The sequence below is a fragment of the Microcaecilia unicolor genome, chromosome 11 (assembly GCF_901765095.1).
Source record: "Microcaecilia unicolor chromosome 11, aMicUni1.1, whole genome shotgun sequence".
NCBI classification, from domain to species: domain Eukaryota; kingdom Metazoa; phylum Chordata; class Amphibia; order Gymnophiona; family Siphonopidae; genus Microcaecilia; species Microcaecilia unicolor.
In genome coordinates, this window is record NC_044041.1 from 62,811,390 (window position 1) to 62,839,071 (window position 27,682).

The 27,682-nt window shown below is 44.9% G+C and overlaps 1 protein-coding gene across 1 annotated transcript in view; it reads left to right on the forward strand.

Annotated features, from left to right (window-relative positions):
* EIF4ENIF1 (eukaryotic translation initiation factor 4E nuclear import factor 1) overlaps positions 1 to 27,682 on the forward strand; it is a 229,477-nt gene that overhangs the window by 1,680 nt on the left and 200,115 nt on the right. The window contains 2 exon segments of the mRNA XM_030217483.1: positions 16,881 to 16,954; positions 17,497 to 17,624. Coding sequence (XP_030073343.1) covers positions 16,881 to 16,954; positions 17,497 to 17,624 — 202 coding nt within the window.

Here is a 27,682-nt window from a genome sequence, read left to right on the forward strand (position 1 = left end):
CAAGTACTTCAGCTGTTGTCATAACTGGTATGTGGCATAGTAGAGGTAAGGTAAGATGTACTCAGAGATTGCTGAATCAGAACTATCTTGATGATCTTTGTTGTATTGGAACGGTGTGAATCTAAGGGGAACTGGTTCTATATCTGTGGTAATAGATTAAAGGGGAAGGAGGATAAAACTTTGTCCTGTATTATGATCCAACAATCTACTTGGGATTGTTAGCAATGTTGGCTGTATATTTAAGTTTATCTGCTAATTTTTTAAACAAAAATGTGTACGTCTTTCACCAGTGATTTCCATTATGTGAGTTCAGTTTTTATAGCGACTAAAATAATTTTGCATAACTGTGGCCTTTTAGTAAACATGTTTTGACATCCAGACACTGGATTCCTAGATGTTCTTGTGGCAAATATCTGTTAACTCTGATCCCCAAGATCTCCTTTGTCATAGTTTATTTAAATCCTTTTCATGTGGGTAGGGAAAAACGGCATGTGAAGGAGTGAGATCTAGCAATAAGCTGGGTAGGGAAACAAGTTGGAGCTATAGTTAAGTCTAGTGATTAGTCACTCACATGAGATGATACACTGTTCTGCAGAAACCTCTGTGTAGCTTCTTTTGAGTGGAACGAATCTAACATAATATTCCACGGTCTACTTCTGAGAGCCCCCAGTATGATCGGCCCTTCACTGTTAAAAACAATGTATTTATTTGTGTGTGAAAAACACATGTTTTATCCAACTTGCTGTCCATAATATGATTCAAGAATGATTGTGGAAAGTCTAACTTTGAATTAAAACCAGTGATCTTTAAAGCCAATTCACATTGAATGGAAGGTATAGTACTCAGCTAAATATATTAAGTACAATGTCAGCTGGACCAGATGCTCTCATATGAGTCTGTTTGTGACTATATAGCACCATACAGAGATGTACAAGTTCTTGTTCACTTAATCTGCCTATATTTGTGGCTTATTAAAAATTGTATATACCACCTTTCTCAATTCAAGAAGTCTTAACAATAAAAAAGTAAATAAAATAAATATTAGAAAAGAGCACCATAATTTTGACAGGACAGATAAATAAGAAAAGTCTGAGAAAGAAGGGTTGGGAGAGCTAACATGCACTGATGGCAGACTCTTACCCTAACTCCATATGCCATCTTGAAAAAGTGTGCTTTTAAAGCAGTCTTGAACTTTGGAAAAGAGGGCTCAAGTTGAATTAGTCTGCAAGTATTAGCAGACTTGGCTGGATATTTTTCAATCTGGCAAAGATAAAGTGTACCCAGAGTTGTCATTGTTAAAACCTTAGTAGGCTGTTAACCGGGATCCAGCTTGGTCAACATGGCTGTTGCAGGTGAGATGAAATTTCATGGTGATATAGGGAGTTAATGTTCCATATGGCTGATAGCGGTAATTAGTAACAGTAGTATTCAGGGTTGTCCTTCATCTGAAGTGCTAAGATAATTGGTAGAGTCCATTGATTTTGTTTGGGTTTTTTTGCCCTTCCCCCCCCCCCCCCCCAATAAAAAAGAAAAGTTAAAGAACTTTTACCAGTCTATCTTTTGAGGCTAAACAAATGTGGTACTCAAATGACTGAATTACTGTTTGCTTAACCAGGAACACCTCCAGAAAAGCAGTGGGTTTTTGGTTTTGTTTTTTTTTTTGTTTTTTTAATATTAAGCCCTTTCTCAATACTTATAGAGAATCCTCCAATGTCTGGGAGATGTTATTTTTTTCATGTTTCAGGAAGTTTCTAATCAAATATGAGATGTTCCTTGTTATTGTGTAGTTCATAATTCATATTTATTATACTGCAAATGATATAAAATATCTCTGGCTTACAGTGAGGCATATTTTCAAAGCACTTTGGGAGGCTAAGTTCCATAGGTTTCTATGGAACTTTGGGAGGCTAAGTGCTTTGAAAATATGCCTCAGTGAGTACAAAATTTAGCAGAGGTGAAAGGGAGAGAGCCAGTAGGAGGCCCAAGTTACATTCCAAGTATCAAATATAGAGGTAGGTTGGTGTGGAACTTAAGCATCATGGACCATTTTTGTTGTTGTTGTTGTTGCTGCTGCTGCTTCCTTTCAGAGGGTCATAAAAGTCCAAACCTTCTGTATTCCATTTCCTGGTCACAGTTGTTGGGGTTTGGTTTGGGGATGGAGAGGTTATATTGCTAAAGCTGTGACTGTTGTTGGTTGGATTGTGTATTGGTCATCCATAAAAGTTAATTTAAACATATGTAGAGGGGAGGAAGTGCAAGAGAAAAGACTATGCTATGCTGGTGATGCCATAATGAGGTGGAGAAAGGGGGGCATAAGCAAAGTGAATCGGAAACAGGTATTGGATTGGGAGGATGGGTATGCCGTTATGATTTTTTATTTTTTAAGTAATGATTTAAATCTTATCTGAATGAAGGTTAGTGGGGAGGGGGGAAATCCACTTGGCTGGAGCAATAGTGTTAAAACGAAGAGCAAGTACAATGGCTAAGGTGCTGGTTGGCAGAATGAAGAGTACAAGCTGGAGTGTATGAAATTAGAAAACTGAAGAGATGAGATGAGATGTCAGAATGCAGGATTTGATGAGCTAGCTTGGGGATCTTAAAAATAACTACTCACTATATTTGACCGTACGCTAGGACCACCTTACTACTGTACTATCCTATCAAATCCTAACGGTGAACTGTTCCTATGATATATGCTACAACGGAGGAAAAAGCCTCAACAGACTCCTTAATGTGGCTTTACAGCTCTTTAATTGCCGGAGTTCTTGCTGTCGTCATAGGCAAGAACAGCCTCTTTCTAAACCATAGTCTCTTTCTAAACCAATTGTTTTATAGTGAATCAAACCAGCACTTATCTTGTAGCTGTGTTCAAAACTACTGTCGCTTGGTCTCTCCTCTCCACGGCCGACATTGGCCAAAGTTTCGGTACTTCTCACTCGTCCTGCCTCAGGGTCCGTGGTATTGGCGACTTTCACTACAGGCTGTTCTCCTCTCCAGAATGGCCGTGGAGAGAGTATGGAGGGAATTAATGTAAAACAGATTACAAGTAGCACGAATCTAAGTATGGAAGTTTTGTTTTTTACTATGGATGGAATGTGGGCAGAAAGATGGGTATCAAGAGTGACCCCCAATATTTTGAGTATTGTGAGCATTATAGTGAGGAGAGACGGTGGTGTGTATGGGGGAGAGCACAAAATGGACATAAAACGTCTCTCTCGGAAGTATTTAATTTCAGATGGTTATTAGAAAGCCAATTAGCAATCCAGTTTAAGTGAAATTTGAGAGGCAACCTGTGAAGTGTGTGTGAAGAGAATAAGGAAGGCAGAGACATTGAAAAAAAGATTGCGTTGGAGGCAAAAACATATAGTAAAAATGTTTTTAGGTTTATTAAAAGCAAGAAGCCATCAAAAGAATCAGTTTGACCACTAGATGACCGAGGGGTAAAAGGGGCAATCAGGGAAGACAAAGCCTTAGTAGAGAGATTAAATGAATTCTTTGCTTCGGTTTTCACTGAGGAAGATTTAGGAGATATACCGGTCCCTCCCTTCCACCCCCATCGCCTCCTCTCTGCCTGACTGGGGTTTTCTCCTGACTTAAAAAAAAAAAATTCTGAGGTTTCTTTTGCTCCGGCATCCTCTCCTGCCTAAACAAAAAGTTGTTTTGAGCACTGTATTTAAAAAAAACAAAACAAAACTCAGTTTGTTTCGTGCTGCGCAGTGAGCTGATGCCAGTTTGCAGTATCAACTTAGGGGGTGTGAGGACCAACTTGGCACGTGACAGCGATTCCCGAGGGGGTGAGTAGTCATTACCCTACCTGCGCCGGTGGGGGAGAGCAAAAGTGGCTCCTCAGGTGGGAGCTACTGGGCTGCTGCTGTTTCCTGTGCTGGAGCTGCACTATACATCCCGACTCGTGAAACGTTGTGCTCCTTCCTGGCTCATTTTGGCGGCTGCAGGGCAGCTGTTTTCTTGGGCGTGTGCCATCTTTCCTGCTGTGCCGCATGGCAAGGCTGAAGCACCGGCGCTCCCTGGGGGACCGACTTGCCTGCAGTTCTGGCAGTATGTCCAGGCCTTTCAGGGCTTCTGAGAAGGCCTAGGGCAGTTTGCAGACTCCTGGGGTCTTCCACAGCTATGAGTTTCCCGCAGCTTCCCATGGACGAGGTCGGAGGCCCAGTAGACCCATGTGGCTGTTCTGTGGCAGCTAGAGCCTTAAGCTGCAGCTTGGAAAGTACTGACTATCTGACAGTCTTCTGGCGGACATGCCTGTGCCTCGCTAGGTGATTTATGGTTTAAGTGCAACTGTAAGAGGGTGCACCCAGAATATGTCTGGACCCTCCTTGAGGTTCAGGGTGTGTGTACATCATTAATGGAGGGGAGAAAGGGATCAGGATTAGGGATCCTACTCTAGGCTTTTCACTCTTTCCCTTTCTCGGGGCATGGCAGAACAGATGGGGTGTAGTTAGTCTTAGGGCTTTTGACTCCATGTTTCTGTGAGATGTTACATTTTGAGGCTAGGCCACGTTCTTTCCAGCCATCGTGCCTCACATTTCAAAGCTCTCAAGTCTGTTGAGAACCAGGGTGATGATTTACGAATGTACGAGGATTTGAGACGCAGGGGTGCAGTTGTATCCAGCATTGCATGTGTGATCCCAGTCAGAGAGGTAGGTTGGCAAGGATGGTTGCAGGTTTGATCCATGGCTTTAGAGAGACCTCCAGAACATGTTGGGGTCAATGACTCCTCTGGTGTAAAATTGATGAGTCTGACGAGGCTGGGGGAGTCCTGAGGATAGCCAACCCAGAGTGAACTGCAGCTTGAAGTGGTCCGACCAAGCCATTTCCAGCCAGCCAATATCGTGAAGAGAAAAGTTCTGATCTAAAAATTTAAATGAGGAGATCTAATGAATGACCTTTACAGTGAGTTGGACCAGTGGTAGGGCATTCAAGGTTGCAAAGGTGGAGAAAATCCAGGAACTGGATTATCCAAATGGAGGTTGATATCACCCAGAAGAATGTTTGAGTTGTTCATGCAGATGCTGGAGATGAAATCCAGAAGCACAGATTGACTGCTTGACCAGATACCCGGAGGCCTATAGCACAGCACACAGACCAGCTGGCCATGAAGGGAGGCGTGATGAACCTTGACGGCTGCAACTTCCAGTGATGAGGAGATCAAATCTGAACTTGTATCTACTGTGAGGAAAGAACGGTAAATGAGTGCCAGCCCCCCCCCCCCCCCCCCCCGTTTGTCCACTCTGTCCCAGTGGATGATCTTGTATCCTGTCGGGCAGCGATCTAGCACGATGGGGTCCTTTTAGGTGTTCAAATCCAGGTTTCCGTGATGAACACCATGTCAAGAGCATCAGAGGAGATCCAGTCAGATATCAGTTTGGGTTTATTCACTACTGATCTCGCATTTACATAGCCCACATGAAAAGATTGGAATTGCACTTGATTCGCATGCACGAGGGGAACAAGTGTGTGATGATATTGCATGCAAGGATGGGACTTAGAGGCAACAGGGGCAGATAGTAGATCAACTTGAGGCGAGTAGCGAGGCGGCGCACAGGATGAGATTCTCCTATGTCCAGAGATTAGAGGAATTTGGGTGTAGGATGATTCAGTAGCAGTAAGGGCAGAATGCAACAGGGCTGACAGAGAATTTGAATTGTGGACGATGAGAACATGATTGTGCCATGGGGTAGCAGGAGTGGAGGTGAGATGGAAGAAGATCGAAATCCAGTTAGTGAAGACGAGAGGAAGGGCTGATGGATGAGTAGACAGGCTGTAAATCCACAGGTAATATAGACCAGATGCCTGGTATGGTCACATCCCATTCACGGTAATTGTTGAACCATGTCTCTGTAATAGCAATATCCAAGTTTTCTTCAAACATCATGGCTTGCAAGTCTGGTCTTTTTACTTAGACAACAAGCATTTGTGCTTATAGCTTTCCGTGAGTGTAGGTGGTTTTCTATATTTACATGACCTTTCCATCTGCCATCATGTTTGTTCTGGAGGTGACTCTTCCTTTTGTCACCCCCCACTCTCTAGTTTAATTGTCTAGAAACATACTGTCTGAATTTCTCCCCAAGGATCCTTTTTCCCATCACAGAAAGATGTAGACCATCATTACAGTACAGCCTGTTATTTTTCCACATTTTACCCCATGCTCCTATGTATCTAAAACCTTCTTTACACCAAGACTCAAGCCACTTATTGAATTCCACTGTTTTGCGTAGTCTTTCCTCTCCCCTCCCCCATGTAGGAATTACCTCAGAAAAAGCCACAGTCTGAACCAAAGATTTCAGTCTGTCCCCAAGCTTCTGGAACGCTCTCTTGTGTTGTAAACTTGCTATTTGGCCAGGTCATTTGTCCCTAGGTGAATTACAGCATCAGTGTTTTGAAGCTTTGCTCTCTTCTCGGATCACTTTCAGTATTTGGTCTATACATCTTGTAGCTGAATATCCTGGAAGACATTTCACTAGTTTGGAACCCCTGAACTATGTTCCTAAGTTAATGCCTCTGATAGTGGAGTCTCCAAGCAGTAACAGTTTTTTGCTTTTCACCATTCTGTCATTTATTTGGGGGATGTTTCTTTACTTTCATTGCCTCTGGTTCCACCACAGTACTTTTTTTCAGCATCCATAATGCTGCAGTGCTGCAAAAGAATTTGACAGGGGCAAAGCTTGGGAGGGGAAATGTTTCTGTGTCGCACAGATCTTAGTCTACCAGAGCCTACTGTGACCCATCTATTCCTCTGCTTCATTCTCTGAGGCAGTGGTGGTGGTGGCAAATTAGCTGGGAAATGAGTAATCCTGGATGCTTCTTTAATTGTAGCTAATTCCTTCTTGAGTTTGTTGATCTCGTCTTTCAAAGCTAATATTTTTGAGACAGGACAAGCTCTAAGGTTCCAGATAGTTTGCCTTAGGATTAAAGCAGAACATGTATTACACTGAATGAAGGTCATAATGATGTGATTCACAAGTGTGAAAAGGTGAACTATGATGGGGAATAACAAGAATTAGGATTGACCAATTAAGTGGAATGAAGATACTTGTCCCTTGATTGCCCTATATAAAGGGAGTTTACCTAGGGGTGGGTGGTACTAGGACACAGATAACCTGTTACCAATCAAACCAAGTCTGAAAATGTCCAGCGTAGCTCACAGCTCACAAAGTAAACTTAAAGTTCTGTTTTTTCTTTTACCACACAGCTCTATACAAATTGCCCCTCCTCCAGAGCTATGAGTCACCAGATGCTATGTAACCAAATCGATTGAATTAAGTCTCTGGCTGTGTAAATTCAACACACAATTCTAATGAATGCAACTTTAAAACAGACACCAGATTCATCAGGGTCACCAGATTCTATGTAACCAGATTGATTGACTTAAGTCACAGGTTTAAAACCCACATGGGTTCAGCCAAGGGAAGTCTTGCGTCGCCAATTTGCTTAATTTGTTTGAAGGTGTGGATAAAGCTGAACCAGTTATTGTAGTGTATTTGGATTTTCAGAAAGCTTTTGACAAATCTCCTCATGAGACTCCTGAGGAAATTAGAAAGTCATGAGATAGGAGGCAATGTCCTTCCGCAGATTAGGAATTGGTTATTGGATAGGGTTAAATGGCCATTTTTGTAAATGGAGGAGGGGTGAATAGTGGAGTGCCATAGGTATCTGTACTGGGACCGGTGTTAACATATTTATAAATGACTAGTAAAAAAGGCCCGTTTCCAAAACAAATGAAACGGGTGCTAGCGTGTGTTGTTTTTTCTGTTTGATAATCACGGTAGTGGCGTGGAAGCAGATGAGCAGCTACTAAAGTAGTGTGTAAAGGTTCCGTTGTTGTGGTAGTTGCCCCCCCCCCTTTTTGCGAGGTGTTAACAGCGTGAAACGTTGCTACCCAGAGAATGAGTGACCCCTTTCGCGTGGAACGCTTCTCCTTTGTTGTGTAACAGTTGCCTGTGATAGGTGCATCATGCGTCGTTGCATTCCGTTGCCTCGAAACGATGGAGGCGCAGGGAATGAGTGAGCCCTTCGCCTGTAACGCACCTTCGGTTTGTTTTTTTTCAGTTCGGTGATAGGTCCATGAGGCGTGATTGCATTCCATTGCTTCGCAATGGTGCAGTCGTACAAAATGAATGACGCGTGACCCCTTCGTCTCTGACGCTCCTCTCTTCTTCTATTTGGCTTCCCTCTCGGTGTGGCGCTCCTCCGTTTGATAAGTGAGCGTGCTGCAGCTGTGACGCTCCTTTCTCTGATAGGTCAGGGCGGGGCAGAGATGGTGTGTGCTTAAAAGTGGTTACAGAGCTTCGAACTCTTGAAACCTCAGAGTGTTGTTTAAAAAGTTGAGGGTGCTTTTTATGTGCAGATGGGGCGTGGCCTAGGGCGCAGATGGGGCGTGGGTGAGTGCGGGGGGTCAGTAGCCTGAATAGCCTACCCTACCAGGAGGACTACAGCAGTTCAGGGCTTCACTGCCACAGATGGAGTGAGCTTCAGAACGTTCAAGGTGGGATTTATTTATAGAGATCTGGAAAATGAAACTATGCCCACCGCTTTGATCACGTACCTCCCTTACAAAGTTGCCCTTCTGCCATTTTAATGTTTTCAGGTTAGGCACCCTTGATTCTCTCCTGCTTTACTATCCCCTATTCTCCTGCAAGGGGCCTCCGTTCCGTAAAAGAGCACTGCCTTGTTCTGCAAAGCCACGAATTTACCTAGTTAAACAACTGGACACTGCTTTCTTCCTCTTTCCCCACATCTGGAATTCTCTGCCCCTTTCCCTGCATAGTGATCTGTCTCAAAAGCTTTAAGGCAGATCTGAAAGCTTGGCTTTTCAGACAAGCCTTTGGAGATTAGGGTGGCCCAGGGATTACAGCCAATCAGATCAAGTTACCCTTGCTTTTATTATGTTTTATTGCCTTCTGTGTGTCTGTCCTATCATTATTTGTAGTTTTCTTTTTCTGTATGTTTTTTTTAATTTTGCAAAGCTATTCAAAGTTGTAAAAACAAATGAGGATTGTGAAAAATTGCAGGAAGACCTTAGGAAACTGGAAGACTGGACATCCAAATAGCAGTTTAAATTTAATGTGTACAAATGCAAATTGATGCACATTGGGAAGAATAATCCAAATCATAGTTAACCTGATATTAGGGTCAACCTTACGAGTCGACACTAAAGAAAAAGATCTAGATGTTGGACAATATTGACCTCTTCTGCCCAGTGTGTGGTGGCAGCCAAAAAAAATAAGCAGGATGCTAGGAATTATTAGGAAAGGGATGCAAAATAAGACGACTATTTTGCCTCTGTATCACTCCATGGTGCTACCTCACCTTGAGTATTGTGGTCATTCTGGTTGCTATACCTCAGAGTAAAATTAGGTTAAAAGAAAAGTGACCAAAATGATAAAGGGGATGGAACTCCTCTCATAAGAGGAAAAGCTAAAGAGATTAGGGCTCTTCAGCTTGGGAAAGGGACAGCTGAGGGGGGATATGATTGATATCTATAAAATACTAAGTGTGGAGGTGAATTGATGATTGTTTTTTTTTAATTTTTATTTAAAACGTTTTTATCCACTCTTTCAAAAAGTAAAAATACAGGGGACACTCAATGAAATTACATGGAAATACTTTTAAAACAAATAGGAGGAAATATTTTTTCACTCAGTGAATAGTTAAGCTCAAACTCGCTGCCAGAGAATGATAACCGCTGTTAGCGTAGCTAGTTTTAAAAAGTTTGGACAAGTTCCTGAAGGAAAAATCCATAGTCTCGTTATTGAGATGACATGGGGGAAGCCACTGTTGGCAGCAGGATACTGCACTAGGTGGACATTGGACTGACCTAGTATGGCTGCTATTATGTAAGTTGTCTTGAATATCAATTTCCCACACTTTCTGTGTATGATGGCCGTAGTTTTCTTTGTGTACAGGAAAGACTTGTAGAAAACTGAAGCACTATACATAACAGTACAGTGTTTAGAGACAAAATTCTATAATTTGATTAGTCGATTAATCTTGTGAAACCACCATTTGGTGGATTTGAGAGCATGAAATTGAACCAACTGGAAAAACTGTGACTTTAGGAAGATGAGATTCATCCTAAAGATGGGTAAAAGTTTTTTTGAAAGTACCATTATGAATAAGCTGGTTTAAGGACCAAATATTACAATGTTGCCACCATTATGATTTGTTAATTTGTGGATGAATGTCATCAACGATCTCAGGACTCTGTGTAGCTCTCCTGTCCTTCCATACTTCTTCCTGCAATAGAAAACATGCTGGTAGCAGGAATGTACAGATCCCCCATGCAAACTTAGCTGGTTGTGGCCAGCATGTTTGCTTGTTTTTCCAAAATATCGTCTTCTGCATCACTCATAAATAACAGTACTGTTCATTAATAGGTTTCAGAGTAGAAAATGACACGGGGACAAAGTTTGTCCTTGCTACTGTGGGTCCCCATGTCATTTTCTATTCCTAACACAAATAGAGAGGGTAATACAGCATACACAGAAAGTATACAAAACAAAAGAAGCAACACTGGGCCTTCAAGATGGGGACAATAAAGGTTCTTTATTAATGACCCGACCGACACAGGCTGTGTTTCAGCACTAAATAGCGCCTGCTTCAGGGGTCTGACAATAAAATGCAAAAATAAAAACAACCGCATAAACATGAATAAGTCATCTTAAACATATTAAGTTTCTAGAATAGATGGCAAACAGCAATCTAAAAAATAAGACATCAAAAATGTGTATATATAAAAACAGTATGGACTCTATAAAAGAGAGAAAAAATGGTGAAAAAAAAAATATATATATATATATACACATATAAACTCTAATGCTTTTAAACAAATAAAATTTGGCATATTAAAACATATATAAACACAGTATGGACTCAATATTATAAAAGAAAAAATGGTGAAAAATATATATTTCCTTGTCATCAAGCAGATGAAGCCATTACGTATGGGTTGTGTCCATCAACCAGCAGGGGGAGATAGAGAGCACTCAACGTTTCACAGTGCCTCATGGCCAGCCAGCTCCACTGCCTCTTCAGTATTCTCCATCTCCCCAAGAAGGGTGGCTGCAGCTTCTTCGAGCTCCATCAAAAATCTGCCTGGGGGTGGCTCCTGGCTTGCCAGGTGTTAGAGGCTATAACAGCTTCCCTTTGAAGGCACATAGGTTAGCCCTTTCCCTGCCTTAGCCATGCCCCTGTGGATATGGACATATTAGCTTGCTTTTCCCTGTCCTTTCCCACTCAGTGGATGCAGGCACATTGGTTCGCTTTTCCCTGTCCTTTCCCACTCATCTGAGCCTCCGGAGTTCTTATTACCTCTGCTTTCCTCACATCGTTTAAAAAAAAAAAACCCCCAAAATGGAACAGAGGTTTTCCTTTGATTCTTCTATGGGACCGGAGCTGTGCTACTCGGTCCGGTGAGGTAAGAGTGTTTTCTAACTCCTCTGGGGTGGGCCCGCGATCGGGGCGTTTGGCGCGAAACCGCCATTTTGGCGACGGCGCTGTTCACGGTTTGGCAAGCGTAAATCAGCAGCAGGGCTCTGTAAATCGTGCTGTACAGGTGTAAGAGCCGTCCCGAGCATGGCGAGCGATGATTCTTCCTGCTCAGAGCTGGCAGCGGACGCCATTTTGAATTCTCCGCATGGCGCGGCCTCCGTAGAGACGGAGAGCCCAGAGCCCGTGGGGGGGGGGGGGACCTCGAATTGAGGCTATTCAGGGAGCAGCTAGCCCCGGACGGGATCTGGGTGAACAGGGCGAGTTTTTCTCCCCTGATTTTGTGTTATTGCATAAAGCATACATGCTGAAAAGAGCTCTCCCTCAAGGGTTGTCTGAGGCCCCTTCTATTGTCGTCGTTCCCCCCCACCCCGGTGGATTCTGGCCTGGGACTGCCCGCTGAGGCTATTTTCCCTGATACGTGGCATAAAGAAAAGCGTAGAAAGGCTAATTCCCCTTCAGATTGTGGTGCACCGCCCTGTGGAAGGAGGAGTTGCCCGGAAGGATATACAAGACCGTAGGCTGGAAGCAGCACTTAAACGGTCCTTTGAAATTGCAGGTCTTACTGTTCGGGCATCTGCATGCAGTTATGCTGCTAGAGCCTGCCTGGCGTGGTTGCAACAGGCAGTGGAACAGCCTGGAGATGGAGCGGAGCCCTTCTCGGATGTGGCTCCGCGGCTGGAGTCAGCCTTGTCCTTTTTGGCTGATGCCCTTTATGATATTGTCAGAGCTTCGGCTAAACAAATGGCAGTAGCAGTGGCAGCTCGCAGTCTTATTTGGCTACGACATTGGGCAGCGGACATGGCCTCTAAGCAAAGGTTGGTGAAGTTGCCCTTTCAAGGCCTTCTCCTATTTAGTGAGGAGTTGGAAAAAAAATTAAAGGCCTGGAAGATCCTAAACCCAAGCGCTTGCCCGAAGATAGGCCGAGGCCTTCCTCCAAGGGCCAGGCGGTCCACTCCTCTTATAGACCTCGCTTCCGTGAAGCTAGAAGGTACCACCCAGGGCGTTCTGCTGGGTTCACTTCTCGTGCTTGTTCTTCAGTAGAGGAACTCCTTTCGCTCGGACAAACGTTCCGCAGCCACCGGCTCTAGGCCTGGAGTTCAGGGACGACCCTCTCAATGATGGTGCGCCGGCCCCCTCCTCGCTTCCTGTCATTGGAGGACGTCTTTCCCTCTTTGCCGAGGAGTGGGCCAATATTTCCTCAGATCAGTGGGTTCTGGACCTGATCAGAGATGGCTACAGAATAGAATTCAACGCCCCAGTAAGAGACGTGTTTGTGGAGTTCCAATGCGGTTCTGCCGCCAAACGGGCGGCGGTAGAGGAGACTTTGCAAGTCCCTGAGAGTGCGGCATTTCCACATGGGAACCCTGCACTCCATCATTGCTGCGGTACAGCCAGGAGAGTTTCTCGTGTTTCTAGACCTGAAAGAAGCTTACTTGCACATACCAATTTGGCCCCCCCGCACCAGAAGTTTCTGAGGTTTGCGGTGTTGGGAAAACATTTCCAGTTCCGGGCCTTGCCTTTTGGCCTCTCCACAGCTCCCCGAACCTTTTCGAAGGTAATGGTGGTAGTAGCTGCTTTGCTCAGGCAAGAAGGTATCGGGGTTTACCTGTACCTAGACGACTGGCTCATCAGAGCAGACTCTGTAACGGAGAGCTATCAAGCTACAGCCAGAGTGGTCTCAGTACTTCAATCTCTAGGCTGGGTCGTCAATATGGCCAAAAGTCACCTGACCCCCTCGCAATCTCTAGAATATTTGGGGGCCACGTTCGACACAGACTCGGGCTATGTATACCTACCCGAGCTAAGGCGGTGCAAGCTTCAGAATCAGGTCGTCTGCTCCTGAGGATGCCCTGCCCGCGAGCTTGGGACATTGTCCAGCTGCTGGTATCGATGACAGCCACGTTGGAAGTGGTGCCCTGGGCGAGAGCGCACCTGAGACCTGTACAGTATTCCCTACTTCAAAGATGGTCTCCAGTTTCTCAGGATTATCAATGCAGACTTTCTTGGCTCCCTGCGGCCCGACTCAGCATGGAGTGGTGGCTCTCAGACAGCATGCTGCGGCAAGGAATGTCGCTGGCGCTCCCCGATTGGTGTCTAGTAGTGACATGCCAGCCTGAAGAGCTGGGGCGCACATTGCAAGGGGAAGCATGCCCAGGGTCTCTGGACATCCGAGGAGTCGGAGTGGTCCATCAACCGCCTGGAGTTGAAAGCGGTGTTTTAGGCGCTTCTGGCCTTTCAAGTGACCCTGGAAGGATTGGCTGTCAGTGATGTCAGACAACACGACAGCAGTGGCCTACATAAATCGACAAGGCAGCACTCAGTGCAGAGCACTGGCCGTGCAGGCCGAACAGATTTGCCACTGGGCCGAGCTGCATCTTCAGTTTCTGTCAGCAAGCCGATTATCTAAGCAGGCATCAGATCGATCCAGCAGAATGGGAACTAGCAGACGAATTATTCCTGCAGATATGTGCCAAATGGGGCAAGCCCGTGATGGATCTTATGGCGACAAGTTCAAATGCCAAAGTCCCGTGCTTTTTCAGCAGACGGAGAGATCCTCGCTCGGCAGGGTTGGATGCCTTGACTCAGCCCTGGCCTCCGGGCCTACTATATGTGTTCCCTCCGTGGCCCTTGATAGGGCGCGTGCTCCTGCGGATTCAGCTGCACCCAGGAGAAGTGGTCCTCATCGCCCCGGATTGGCCCAGGAGGCCTTGGTATGCAGACCTCCGACAGATGCTAGTGGAGGCTCCCCTTCCTTTACCTCTGGTACCGAACCTGTTGTCACAGGGCCCGGTAGCCATGGAGGACTTTGGCCGCTTTGGTCTTATGGCATGGCGATTGAGAGGGCTCAATTGAGGGACAAAGGCTATTCAAACACAGTCATTTCCACTCTCCTGCAGGCCCGCAAGCGTTCCACTTCCATGGCTTATGCCAGGATTTGGCGGCAGTTTGAGTCTTGGTATGCTTCAAAAGCGATCACACCCATGTGGGCTCCTGTCTCGCCGATCTGGACTTTTTGCAGGATGGTGTAGAAATAGGCTTGGCCTATAATTCCCTGCGGGTGCAAGTGGCAGCGTTGGCCTCCCTTCGTGGTAAGGTTGAAGGCGTGTCTTTAGCTGCTCATCCAGATGTGGCACGGTTTCTTAGTGGGGTGCTCCGGCCTTCCGTGCGAGCACCCTGTCCAGCTTGGAACCTGGGGCTAGTTTTGAAGGCTTCTCCTTTTGAGCCGCTTCGGCGAGCATCGGAGAAAGATTTGACACTAAAGGCCTTCCTTCATGCCTAAGGTGGTTTCAGTGTTTCACCTAAACCAGCCTATTTTCTTGCCCTCCTTTGATAAGGAGGAGTTTCCAGAATCTTTTGGGCAGTTGTACCTGTTGGATGTGCGCAGGACTCTGCTGCAGTATCTGCGAGTTACTATCTCTTTCAGGATCTATGATCTGTTTGTTTTGCTATCAGGTCCTCGCAGAGGGTTTCCAGCGTCTAAAGCCACTATTGCCCGCTGGCTGACAGACTCTATCTTTTCAGCTTATTTGCTTGCCGGCCGGTCTCCGCCTGTAGCCTTTAAGGCGCATTCTACCAGAGCGATTTCTTCCTCTTGTGCTGAAACTGGAGCGCACTCTCGTCAAGAGATATGCAGTGCAGCAACATGGGCTTCTAAGCTCTCTTTTGTCCGACATTACAGGCTGGATGTGGCTGCTATGAGGGATGCGTGTTTTGGAGCACAAGTGTTAGCGCGTGGTGTGACCTGTTCCCACCCTATATAGGGATTGCTTTGTTACATCCCATACGTAATGGCTTCATCTGCTTGATGACAAGGAAGGGAAAATTAGGTTCTTACCTTGGTAATTTTCTTTCCTTTAGTCATAGCAGATGAAGCCATGAGCCCTCCCTGTATGATTGTATGCTGTGAATTTTAGGTTCTGTTCTTGTTTCCTGAAGTTCCTTCCTTGGGAGAAAGTTGGAAAACAGTCTTCAGGATTCATGTTCACTTATAGGAGGATGAGTCCATTCCCTCCAGTTTGTTTTGGAGGATGAGTCCATTCCCTCCAGGAGGTTGCGTGTATCCCCTCCAGTTATACAATAAGGAGGATGTGTTCATTCCCTCCTTTTGAGTTCATGCCCTTGTTAAGGGGCCATCGTTCGCTGTGAGGAAAGTTCGTTATTCCCATTGCGGTTTGCCATACTGCTTTGGAAGCTTCAAATACTGAAGAGGCAGTGGAGCTGGCTGGCCATGAGGCACTGTGAAAAGTTGAGTGCTCTCTATCTCCCCCTGCTGGTTGATGGACACAACCCATACGTAATGGCTTCATCTGCTATGACTAAAGGAAAGAAAATTATCTAGGTAAGAACCTAATTTTCCCATACATATATAAACTCTAATGCTTTTAAACAAATACATTTTGGCATATTAAAACATATATAACATCCCACAAATACTTAAAATTCTTCAATATTAGTTGAAAAATAGCATATTAGAACATATATAGCATCCCACAAATAAATAAAATTATAACACATGATGATCTAAACCAAAAAATTGTGTGCTTAGCGTAAGTTAGTCAACAATGTAAATATGCAAAATTATGAATATAATGCAGGTTCTTGTCAGAAATATGATTGCTGGAGAATGTCTCTAGATAATCAGTAGTAATGATGATTGATAGACATAGTATTACTCACTACCCAGTATGACCTATCATCATCAGCCTTATTAGGATAAAATCATTAAGAAATTTTTTTCTTTTAAAATATCTCCCCAAGAAGATACACAGAAAGATGTGCTTGAAGACAATTCAATGCCTGTACAAGAAAATGAAAATACATCTTTACAGATAAATCATATGTAAATAGTCATAATGACTGAAATACTGTCAGGTGAACTATAAAATGAATCAGACCAGTGAGGTAACCATCTTCTGAAGTATAAACAGCGAGGGGAGGTATGCCTGGCTCATAATAATGTTAGGAGTTTAAAAACGAAGATGAGACTGAAACTAACTGCTAACTCCAGCGTGTGATGTAAACAAGTCACCGTTCACCGTGGTGAGGTAACAAGCTTTCAAAGTTGTAAGCATTGCAAGATAGTATCTCTAATTCGTGCTGATTACAAGAGTGAGAAAAGGTGGTGAAAATAAAATAGATATAAATATCTGCTTACTCCAGCATATCATAAGAAAATAGCTGTTCGCCGCAATAGCGAGTAGTTGGAGTAGAAGGTGCCCTTTCTCATCTCCCACCATTGTCTTTGACTCTTGTACTTAATTAGAAAACTACAACTGGTAACTAGTCTTGAAAGTCAGTGGTATTAAAGTGTGAGTAGTAGCTGTCAGGATTGTTTCAAATAGCTAACACTTCATTGTTTCCTTTCTCTTTAGGAGGAATTGTTAGATATTAAAGAGCATCCTCATTGTAAACATCGTCCCCCTTGTCTGTCAGATAAGTATGACAGGTATGTTCATTCTGCTCATGGAGGGGCTTTTATTTTTATGGGAGCCATCAGTGTTGCTGGTGCTAAATTTCCTATTTTGAGACTTAGATAAATTTACTTAAGAGGAAAAGGGGATGGGATTTGATATACTGCAATTCAGTGGTTAATATGTAAACCACGTTGATTATGTATACAGGTACTTATTTGTACCTGGGGAGTGGAGGGTTAAGTGACTTGCCCTTGGTCACAAGGACCTGCAGTGGGAATTGAACCTGGTTCTCAGGCTGCTGCACTAACCGTTAGGCTACTGCTCCACATGACTGATGTAGGATTTGTGGAAATATATAATGAGTCTCTCTGCTGTGGTTTTTGTCACATCTTTGTGAAGAGAGAGAGGTGGTGGGAGTACATGTGCTGAAGAACAAGAAATTGTTACTAGGGTTCTGTTTCTAGCAGCTGATGGTTTCTCATATTCATTGCTTTGGTTTCACTTAACCCTGTAATCCTTTAACTAAAATGACTATCATGGTACTGATGCTAAATATCTAATGATTGTTTCACAGTGATGGTGTCTGGGACCCTGAGAAGTGGCATGCGTCTCTGTACCCTACCTCTGGGCGAAGTTCTCCAATAGAAGGATTAAAAAAAGACTTGGATTCAGACCGGTCTTCTCTAAAGCGCAGGATAGCAGGCAAGTTGACTACTGCACTATTTGAGCTGGCTTTTTGAGTGGGAGTTATCTTTGCTGAGTTACGCCCTTGAAATAGTTTCAGGCATTGCTCTGTCATCCTTTATCCTTTTTTTAATTATTTTTCCCCTCCTCTTCCCCCCCCCCCCCCCCCCCGGCAAGTGCAAAGAGATGCATATCCAGTGATAAACCCTCATGTTATCCCTTCAATCATTAACAAATGAGTGAATTCTTACTATCTCCCCAAAACTAGCCCCCACATCCCCTTACTCTGTTACATTTAACTTTCACTCGTATTAACTCATCTACCACCCTTCCCCCTTAAACATTACAACAATGTTTGTCCCCTTTCAGCTTTTCCCAGTGTTAGAATGCTTCATATATACAACTAGCAAAAAAAGGCCTGTTTCTGTTTTAAAGGAAAACCCTCCCCCCCCCCTCCCCCGGTGTTTGGATTTTCAGTCCCCCTTTTTTTTTTTCCTTGGAGTGTGTGTGTGACAGAGTTGTGAGAGTGCCAATGTACGTGTGCTCTGCATCACTCCTTTCTTCCAGTAACATCCACAGTCCTTGCCCTTGCAGGACCACAGGGGCGGGCATTGCGTGTGTGTGAGAGAGAACGTGTGTGTGTGAGAGTATGTGTGTGTGTCTCCATATCCTCTTCCTTCTGGCAAGCCCTTGCAGGTGCACAGGTGTGGGTAGTGAGAAAGTGTATTTGTGTGTGGTATTGAGACAGAGAGTGAAAGACTGTGTGTGACACTGAGCTACAGTGTGCCATAGTGTGTGTGTCTGTATGACCCCCTCCTTCCATCCTAGGTGCGGTTCCCCCCCCCCCCCCCCCTTCCGTTCGAAGTTCCGGCCCCCACCCCCTCCTGTGTGAGTGGCAATGTAAGGTTGCTCTACATGAAGTCCCCCCCCCCCCCCCCTTTCCGTGAGAATTGCTTCCTCTTCCCCCTCCTTCTTTTCGTCGCAGGAGATAATAGCCAGTAGGACACTTACGCAGAACAGTTACAGGCTTCTGAGTATGACTGTAATCATCTTCGTTTTGATTTCGGAGCTACCTGTCAGGCGCCTGTATCATGGCAGCAGGAGATGTCTGTTCTGTCAGTGGTGGTTCGGGAGGGCGTTCGGTGAGCGCGGCAGGTTCGGGGGGGGGCGGCAGTCTCGTCAGCTGTTTGGTTGTTTTTTTGAGGGTGGCAGGTTCGGGAGGGCAGCAGTCTCGTCAGCCGCTAGGCTTTTTTTGAAGGTGGTTGGTCAGCGCGGCAGGTTGGGGAGGGCAGCAGCAAGTCTCGAGCCTTTTTGTGGTTTTTTGTTTGTTTTTTGAGCGTCAGTTCGTGGGTTTCGATCAGCTGTGTGGGATCACGTCATAATGCGGCCAGTGGCGTCTGAATCTGATCTACAGAGCCTAGCAGACCACCTCCAAGGGAGCCACGGTCCCAGGCAAGACAGAACGTTGGAGGTGAGAATTATTATTATATAGGATGTAGGAGCCCACTGCTCCTCAAACTTCCCAGTGTTTCTAGTAAGAGTTTACCCACCTTCTCCAACCATTCCCCAAGTTAGACCATGCTCCTTTCTTGGACTCTGGGGGAAAAAAGCTGCCTAAAACCATATCTCGCCTATTTTAGACACTCTTCTATCCCCTCCAATCCAGATACCCCCCTCCCCCACGTATGAAATGCCCTGGCTCTAATACAAGCTCTCTACCCAAGATAAAATACCTCCATTGGACAGGTATGTTTAAAGGAGAGGAAGGGATAGTAAACGTAGCTATATCTTGCCCTCTGCTTTCCTACTAAAATGGTCAGAGGTCTTGTCATAAAGCAAATGGAGATAGGTTTAATTATCTCAATATGTTAACTATGGAAGGGAGACGGGCGATATGTTTAAATATCTATATAGCATAAATGCACAGGAGCAGAGTATCTTTTAAATTCAAAGGCAGCTGTGGGAGGGAAGTGACGTCACCGACGGAGATGGCAGCGTGAACTGGGAGCTCCGTCGCACCCCGAGCAAATAAAGCATTTTAATCCCGCTAAAGAGCTTTAATTTGAAGCAGAAAACACGGAGCAGCGAGCTAAAGTAATAGCCGAAAGAATGACATCGATATCGCAAGCAGCCATGATAGATCTATCAGCGTTTGCGTTTGAAAACGCATCGGCGAAAAAACATGGCGGCGCTCCGGCGGAACAGCGAGCCAATCTATCACCAGAACAACAATCGCATAACTCCCCACCTTTATTTGAAACGGGAGATGTCCCGGAGCCCGAGGAAACTACTTTGCAAGACATCGGATCCTGGATAAAGGAGATTCAGGCAGATCTTAAAGCTATGCGATCTGACCTCACGCTATTGGGGGCGGATCTGAGAGGTGAGATTGGGGCCTTGGGAGTCCGCGTGGCAGAGAACGAAGACAAGATAGAAGAACAAGCGGAGGCCATACAGAGCTTAAATGAGCAGGCAATTAAATCTAAACAAGAGTTTCAACAAGTATGGGACAAGTTAGAGGATCTTGAGAATCGCAATAGAAGAAATAATTTGAGATTCAGAGGACTGCCAGAAGTACCATTATACTCAGACTGTGAGACAGTAGTGCAAAAAATAGCGAGTGCATGGCTGGCAACAATAAAAGTTAACAAAGACCCCTCAGACATACAAATAGTGCGGGCCCACCGGGCGTTGGGAGCGCCAAGAGCTAATAAACCGCGAGACCTAATTGCCTGCTTCGGTGACTTTAAAATAAAAGAACTGATCATGCAAGCAGCTAGGGAATCCCCAGATTTTCAATGGGAGTCCTACAATATTGCTTGCTACCAAGACCTGGCAGCCGCCACTTTGAAAAGAAGAGCGGAGCTAAGGCCCTTGACTCAATTCTTACAGGCAGAAGGTATACGTTACCGATGGAGCTATCCTTTTGCTCTACGCTTTTATAAAGAGGGGAAACTTCACCAAATACGACATCTTGAAGACGCAAGAGAGCAATTGCCAAAAGCTTTTGAAAGCGCAACACATCAATCTGCTAAAACTAATCTACCAAAGCCACGGTGGCAGAGAGTCACTAGAGGCAAGGGACGACTTTGTCGGCAACAGTCAGACTCTCGACTTCGACATGATTTGGATGCACACGGATCCTGAATAAAAACTTAGAAAGACAACTTCTGAATTCAAAGAAGATCCGAAACTGAAACGAGAGGACCAACTGAAGAGTGAGACTTACTGGTTGGGAAATGTTTGACAGATTTGATATGTTATAAGTTGTAGAAAGTTGTATACTGTTATTTCATGAAAAGAGTATGATATGGAAAGGTTATATGAAGGGATTAATAAGTAGCCACTTGAAGGCGAAAAAACACTAATGATATGCAAGAACAAATAATGGGGGTGAGGTCCCTTCCCCGAAAACACACCTGTGCAATAATAACAGATGTGTCTAATAGTAGGGAGGGAGAAGGGGGGGAGGGGGGAAGGGGAGGGTAATAGAAGGGAAAAGCAAGAAATACGGATGTCCGGAATAGGTAGAAGAAAAATAGAGATATTCGGGAGCAGTCCACACATAAACTTAGAATATGACGGTCTATTTAACAAAAAACAATGTATAACATGATCTGCATGACCCTTAATGTCAAGGGATTAAACTCTCCCATGAAGAGACAGTTGTTATTTAAAGAGATGCAACGCCTAAAAGCAGATGTGTCTTTCATACAGGAAACGCATCTGCTGCCAACTAAAGAACACCTATGCCAGGGGGGGAGAAACAATTCTATATATTTTGCATCGAACCACAAAGAGAAAAAGAAAAAGGGAGTCCTCATAATACTGACAAATAGACAACCATGGCAGGTACAAGAGATAATAAGGGATAGAGAGGGACGATACCTATTGTTAATAGTTCAGTTGGGAGATGAAATATTGTCCCTATTGAACATATATGCACCCAACACTCAGCAAGGTACCTTCTATAAGGAAATATCCAAGACCTTGAGCAAACATGTTAAAGGCACTTTACTAATAGGAGGAGACTTTAACCTGACACTACACCCAATACTAGATAACACAACAGGAGGGATACGATATGCCCAATCCGAAAGAGCGCAACTACATAAATTTATAGATAACTGGCAGGTACTGGACATTTGGAGACAGATACATCCGAAATCCAGAGGTTATACCTACTACTCTGCGGTTCACGACTCCCATTCTCGTATAGATATGTGGTTGGGACCACCAGATATATTCTCTAAAGTAATAGAGATACAAATACTTCCAAGAACGTGGTCAGATCATGCACCTGTTTTATTGGAAATAGAATGGGTAGTCAGACCTCCGGAGATTCCAGCCTGGAGGTTCCCGGATGAGCTACTGGCTGACCCTAAGATGCTTTTGCAGTTGGAAGGGGAGATAAAGGAGTATTTAGATCATAATGATAACGGAGAAGTAACTTCGCAAATACTTTGGGAAGGTCTGAAAGCAGTGGTTAGGGGGAAAATAATAACAATACAGATACATGTGAAAAAGAAAGCAAAGGCCCATGCACAAACACTACATGCGGAATTAATGGGGCTAACCATACAAGCTCAGCAGCACCCTCTACCACAACAGTCACAAGATAGGATACATAGTATTCGACTAGCGCTTAGAGAGATACAGCTAGCAGAAGTAGCAGAACATCTACAGCAAGCTAGACAAACTTACTTTGAATTTGGGAATAGGCCCTCGAGACTGTTAGCATATAAACTTAAAAAACGCAACCTAAGTTCATATATACACACGATCCAAACAGAAGAGGGCACAATGGGCACTAAATTGGAAGACATAAAAGATACCTTTTACAAATATTATCAGAGGTTATATCAGGCTGAAGACATAGCAACCCCACAAGCCACCCAGGAATATCTGGCACAAGTGACACTTCCAAAATTGACAACTGGGGAGGCAAAGGCTCTATCTGATGCAATCACTCTAGAAGAGGTACAATGGGCAATCCAGGACCTACCGAATGGGAAAGCACCAGGGCCCGATGGCTACACAAACAAATTTTATAAAAGATATAATAAAATTCTGGCCCCGCTATTAGTTCGAGTATTTAATGAAATGGAGCCCCATCGAGAGCTGCCATACTCATGGCGGCTAGCAGGCATAACACTTATTCTGAAGCCAGGTAAAGATCCTCAGAGATGTGAGTCATATCGTCCGATTTCCCTTTTGGGGACGGACTATAAAATTTTCACAAAAATCCTAGCCCATCGTCTACAACAAGTTATGCCGAAATTAGTGCATGGGGATCAAACGGGGTTCATAAGTGGGAGACAGACTTTTGATAACATTCGTAGAGCCATACATTTGATTTATGAGGCAAGAGACACAGAACAACCGATGTTGATATTGTCCCTCGACGCCGAAAAGGCGTTCGATCGAGTTCAGTGGCAATTCATGTTTTCAGTTTTGGAAAAGATAGGTATTACAGGAAGATTCGTCTCATGGATGACATTAATATATTTGAACCCTATAGCTTCTCTGCGAATAAATGGAACCAGATCTGATTTGATCTACCTTGAGAGGGGTACACGTCAGGGATGTGCGTTGTCTCCATTACTATTCGCACTTACAATGGAACCGTTGGCCCAACATATTAGACAACATGTAGATATACGGGGCTTGACCATAGGAGAGGAGACACATAAGATTATGCTGTTCGCAGACGACATTTTGCTTACGTTGACATCCCCGCGGGAATCACTACCGTGGGTGATGCAGTGTTTACAGACATATGGGAGGATAGCGGGATTCCGGGTGAACATGGCTAAGTCAGAGATCATGGGGATAGGCCTCTCCAATGAGATGACACTGGAGTTAAGTCAAAAATACCCCTTTCGGTGGGTCAGTCGATACTTGCGATATTTAGGGGTTAACCTTACAGCTAAATTAGTAGATCTATATGAGGCTAACTTCCCACAAAAAATCAAGGAATTGTTAAAGGAACTGGAAAGATGGGAAGGGCTAGAATTATCATGGATAGGACGGATTTCGGCAGTAAAAATGATGCTACTACCAAAGATTTTATATTTATTCATAGCATTGCCCCTACCGATTCCAAACCATTTTTTTCGTCACCTACAGCGCAAAGTCTTCGCATACATCTGGCAACACAAACCACCCAGGGTGAGGGCAGATATTATGTATCAACCAAAGAATAGAGGGGGCATGGGGGTACCCAACTTTAAACAATATTATCAAGCAGCCCAACTGAGGGTATTGGCGGGATGGGGTTCCAATTTCTCACCTCCTTGGCTACAGATTGAAAAACACTGGTTGAAGATAGAGAGACCAGATGCCATATTATGGGCTCCACAGAATCAATTACTAACATGCATTCGGCGGGCACCCCCCGCAATAAGATTTCCCCTCCAGACTTGGAATGTGTTACGACAGAAACTCCTCCCGGGCAGGAAACACTTTAAACGAATGAAAATACAGACAGCCATGGGATGTCCGATAGGGGCGACAGACAATGTGTTTCGAGTCTGGAAACAAAAAGGGCTGGTAGCAATATATCAGCTATGGGAAGAGGGGAATATGATCCCATTTGCAGACCTCCAGGAGGAATTTGAACTCCCTATGTCCCACCTATATCACTACCAGAGGGTTAAGGATTACATACAACGAAAAGCTAAAAGAGAGCTTACCCTTGACGACACAGCCCTAGAAAAGGCTATAGGAGGGGGAAGTCAGAGGGGATGTATTTCCCGTCTATATAGAGCGTTGGGATCCCATTCAAACCCATTAGAACGATACACTCAGAGATGGGAAAAGGTTATGCAACAGAAATATGACAGTGATAACTGGGAAAAAGCATTGAGCTATCTGCTTAAAATATCTATTTCTAGCTCATTGGTTGAGAATGGATATAAAATGCTATACCAGTGGTACTTGACACCTAATAAGATAGCGAGAATGTATAAGAAAGAAAGTAGTTGGTGCTGGAGAGGATGTAAAGAGACTGGAGATATGGCACATATTTGGTGGATATGTCCCAAAGCACAGGCATATTGGCAAGAAATAATTAAAACATTAGAGAAATTCTTGGGGAGCCCTTATCCAATGAAGATGGAGACATGCCTATTGCAATTCCAACCGGCAGGCATAAATTCAATAACACATCGCTTGGCGTCGATGTGGATGGTAGCAGGAAAAATTGTGTTAGCATCAGCATGGAAACAATCTTTCTTACCACCGATGATACGGGTGGTACATAAAATGGACTATGTGTATCAAATGACTAAGCTAACAGCAATAAAGACAGGAAGGATTACACAATTCTACAAACAATGGGACAAATATTCAACCTGGAGGCTGAAGGATGGAGTGGACTTGGATGCCCCCAGACTAATGACAGCCCCATGATTTGATCATGGAGTAAAGACATATCATGAACCTATACCGGTTAGCAACCGCACTAGGGGAAAGTTGGGGGGGAGGGGGGTTATGTACTGGAAGTATGATTAAGTTGTGATTATCAGCATTTATGATCAATATGTAAAAACTTCAATAAAAATATTAAAAAAAAAAAAAAAAAAAGGCAGCTGTGAAATGAGGGAGCATAGGACGAAGGTGAAAGGGGATAAACTTGAATAACCTGAGGAAATGCTACTACATGGAAAGGGTGGTGAATTTGCGGAATGGCCTCCCATTGGTACATAAGATCTCAGAGAGGAAGGGATAGTAGATGGCATGAATGGGCAGACTGGATAGGCCGTATGATCTTATTTGCCCTCATTTTTCTGTGTTGCATCTGATTCCCAAATATGTAAATCTGTGTACACTCACACCACATATGGGAGGGGGGGGGGAACAAAACCCTTTTCAGAGGACATCCTACCAGCTGTAAGCCCAAGTCAGTGAAGTAATATAAGCCCTGTGAAGACTCTTTATATTGTACCTGCCTGTATTATCCTGGAAGCCATAATGTTATGTGTCTCCAATTCACCTGCTCCTAAAATAACCTGCAGTAGTTTGGAACTATCATGTGGAGTGGTTCACCCTTCTGTTCTAACTTCCTAGTCCTAGATAGATTGGGTTTAGTAATCCTGTCTCACTTCCCCTATACTTCAGGAGTAACCTGGGTAATGTATCTCCAGTTATCTCTGGCATCATAAAATATCTGTTGGGAGTAGTGGAAGAAGGCTACCTCCCCCCCCCCCCCCCCCCCCCACACACACACACCACCTCTAGTGTTTTGGGGGAACATAGTTCATCACTTATTCTGTCCACAAAGCTCTTTCCTTAGCGTATGCGGCAGATGAATCCAGGAACTGGTGGGTTGTGTCCTTCTACCTAGCAGGTGGAGATTGAGATTACAAAGCTGAAGACAGTGATACCAACGGTCAGTTCCTCCTTCACTTCAGTATATCTATCTCTTACAGGTGATAGACTGTGTCTTTTTAGCTCCTGGATTTGTCTCTTGGGCCTGCTCCTGGGCCTTTTGGCCAGTTGAGCTTAGGGGGTGTTTGGGTTCTGTGCCAACTTTGGGAGCATAACTGGTAGCCTGGGTCTCTGAATCACCCAGTGGTCCCTTTCCTTCCAGATTTTTGGGCTGTTGGTTTGGATTGCAGCCTTCCTCACCAAAGAAAGAAAACAAAAAAACTTCTAATCCACAGCAGACCTGTTTGCTGCTGTTATCAGCTGTTAAAAAAAAAAAAAAAAAAAAAAAGAGAGCAGTTCGGGACACAGGCTCTGCAGCCTGTAGCAGGTTGCTAAAAGGAGTCTTGTGGGCAACGTCTCTGAAAAGACTCCCTCCAAATAGAGGAAAAGGGGAGCAATGGACCCTACTCCTGAGCTGGACAGTAAACATCCCCTCTTCGGGGCAGAGTCCATCAGTGGAGACAGACAGGAAACAAGCCAGAATTCTCCAAAGGCTGAATTCCCCTACCAGACTTCTGCAACAGATAGCCATATGGAGCAGCAGAATTAACGGGAGGGGGGGGGCAGAAGCCCCCTGCCCCAGAGAAGCTCCCAGAGCGGCTGATGTGCATCCCAAAAAAACAAGGCGCACCACAGAAGGACCATCAGATGCCTTTGTCTTTCAGCATAGCTATGGCTCCATTCACCTTTTTTCCTAGTATTGGGAGTCCTGCGGCATTCTCCACAAGGACAGCATCAGAGTGCACCCCGCTCTAGACAAGATCCGAGAGTCAATCTTCCTGGGTCTTCTCGCTGTTGCAATCCTTGGGCTGGGTGGTCACGCTTCAAATGAGCCGCCTTGTCCCATCCCAGACAGCTCTGGTACGATTTTTTTCTTGACCGAGGACTGGAGGATCTAGCTTCAGACTCGGGTGCACAGTCTGCTCAGGGCACAGAGTCCTCAGGCTTGGCAGTGCTTTCATGTCTTGGGCTCTGTGGCAACCACTTTAGAGGTAGTGCCGTGTGCTGTGCTCCTATGTGATGTCTACAGGTCTTTCTTCTCGGCAGGTGGTGTCCTGTGTCCCAGGAGTGTCAGCAGTGCCTTCCATGGCTGTTAGCACGGCTGTGCATGAACTGGTGGCTCCACGTTTCATCCCTGTGGAAGGGATGCCTTGGCACCTTTGCAGTGGATGGTGGTGGTCATGGATGCGAGTCTCTCGGACTGGAGAGGCCTTTGCCTCCTTCTTTGCTTGGCTTTGCTTGGCTCTCCGTCTTTCTTGACCCTTCATCTCCGTCCCTCATTCTCGGAGACTTTAACTTACATGCTGATGACCTATCCGACCCTCACGCTTCTACGTTCCTCACCCTAACATCCTCCTTCAACCTCCAGCTGTGCTCCACCCCTACTCACCGTGACGGCCATTGTCTTGACCTCGTCCTCTCCTCCTCTGGCTCACCCTCCAATTTCCACGTCTCAGCTCTTCCTCTCTCCGATCATCACCTGATCACATTCACACTTCTTCACCCCCCCTCCACCCCGTCCAACTTTAACCACCACCTCCAGGAACCTCCAGGCTATTGACCCCTCCACCTTATCATCTACTATCTCTAATCTCCTCCCCTCCATTACGTCCTCCGAAACTGTCGACAAAGCGGTCTCCGCTTAC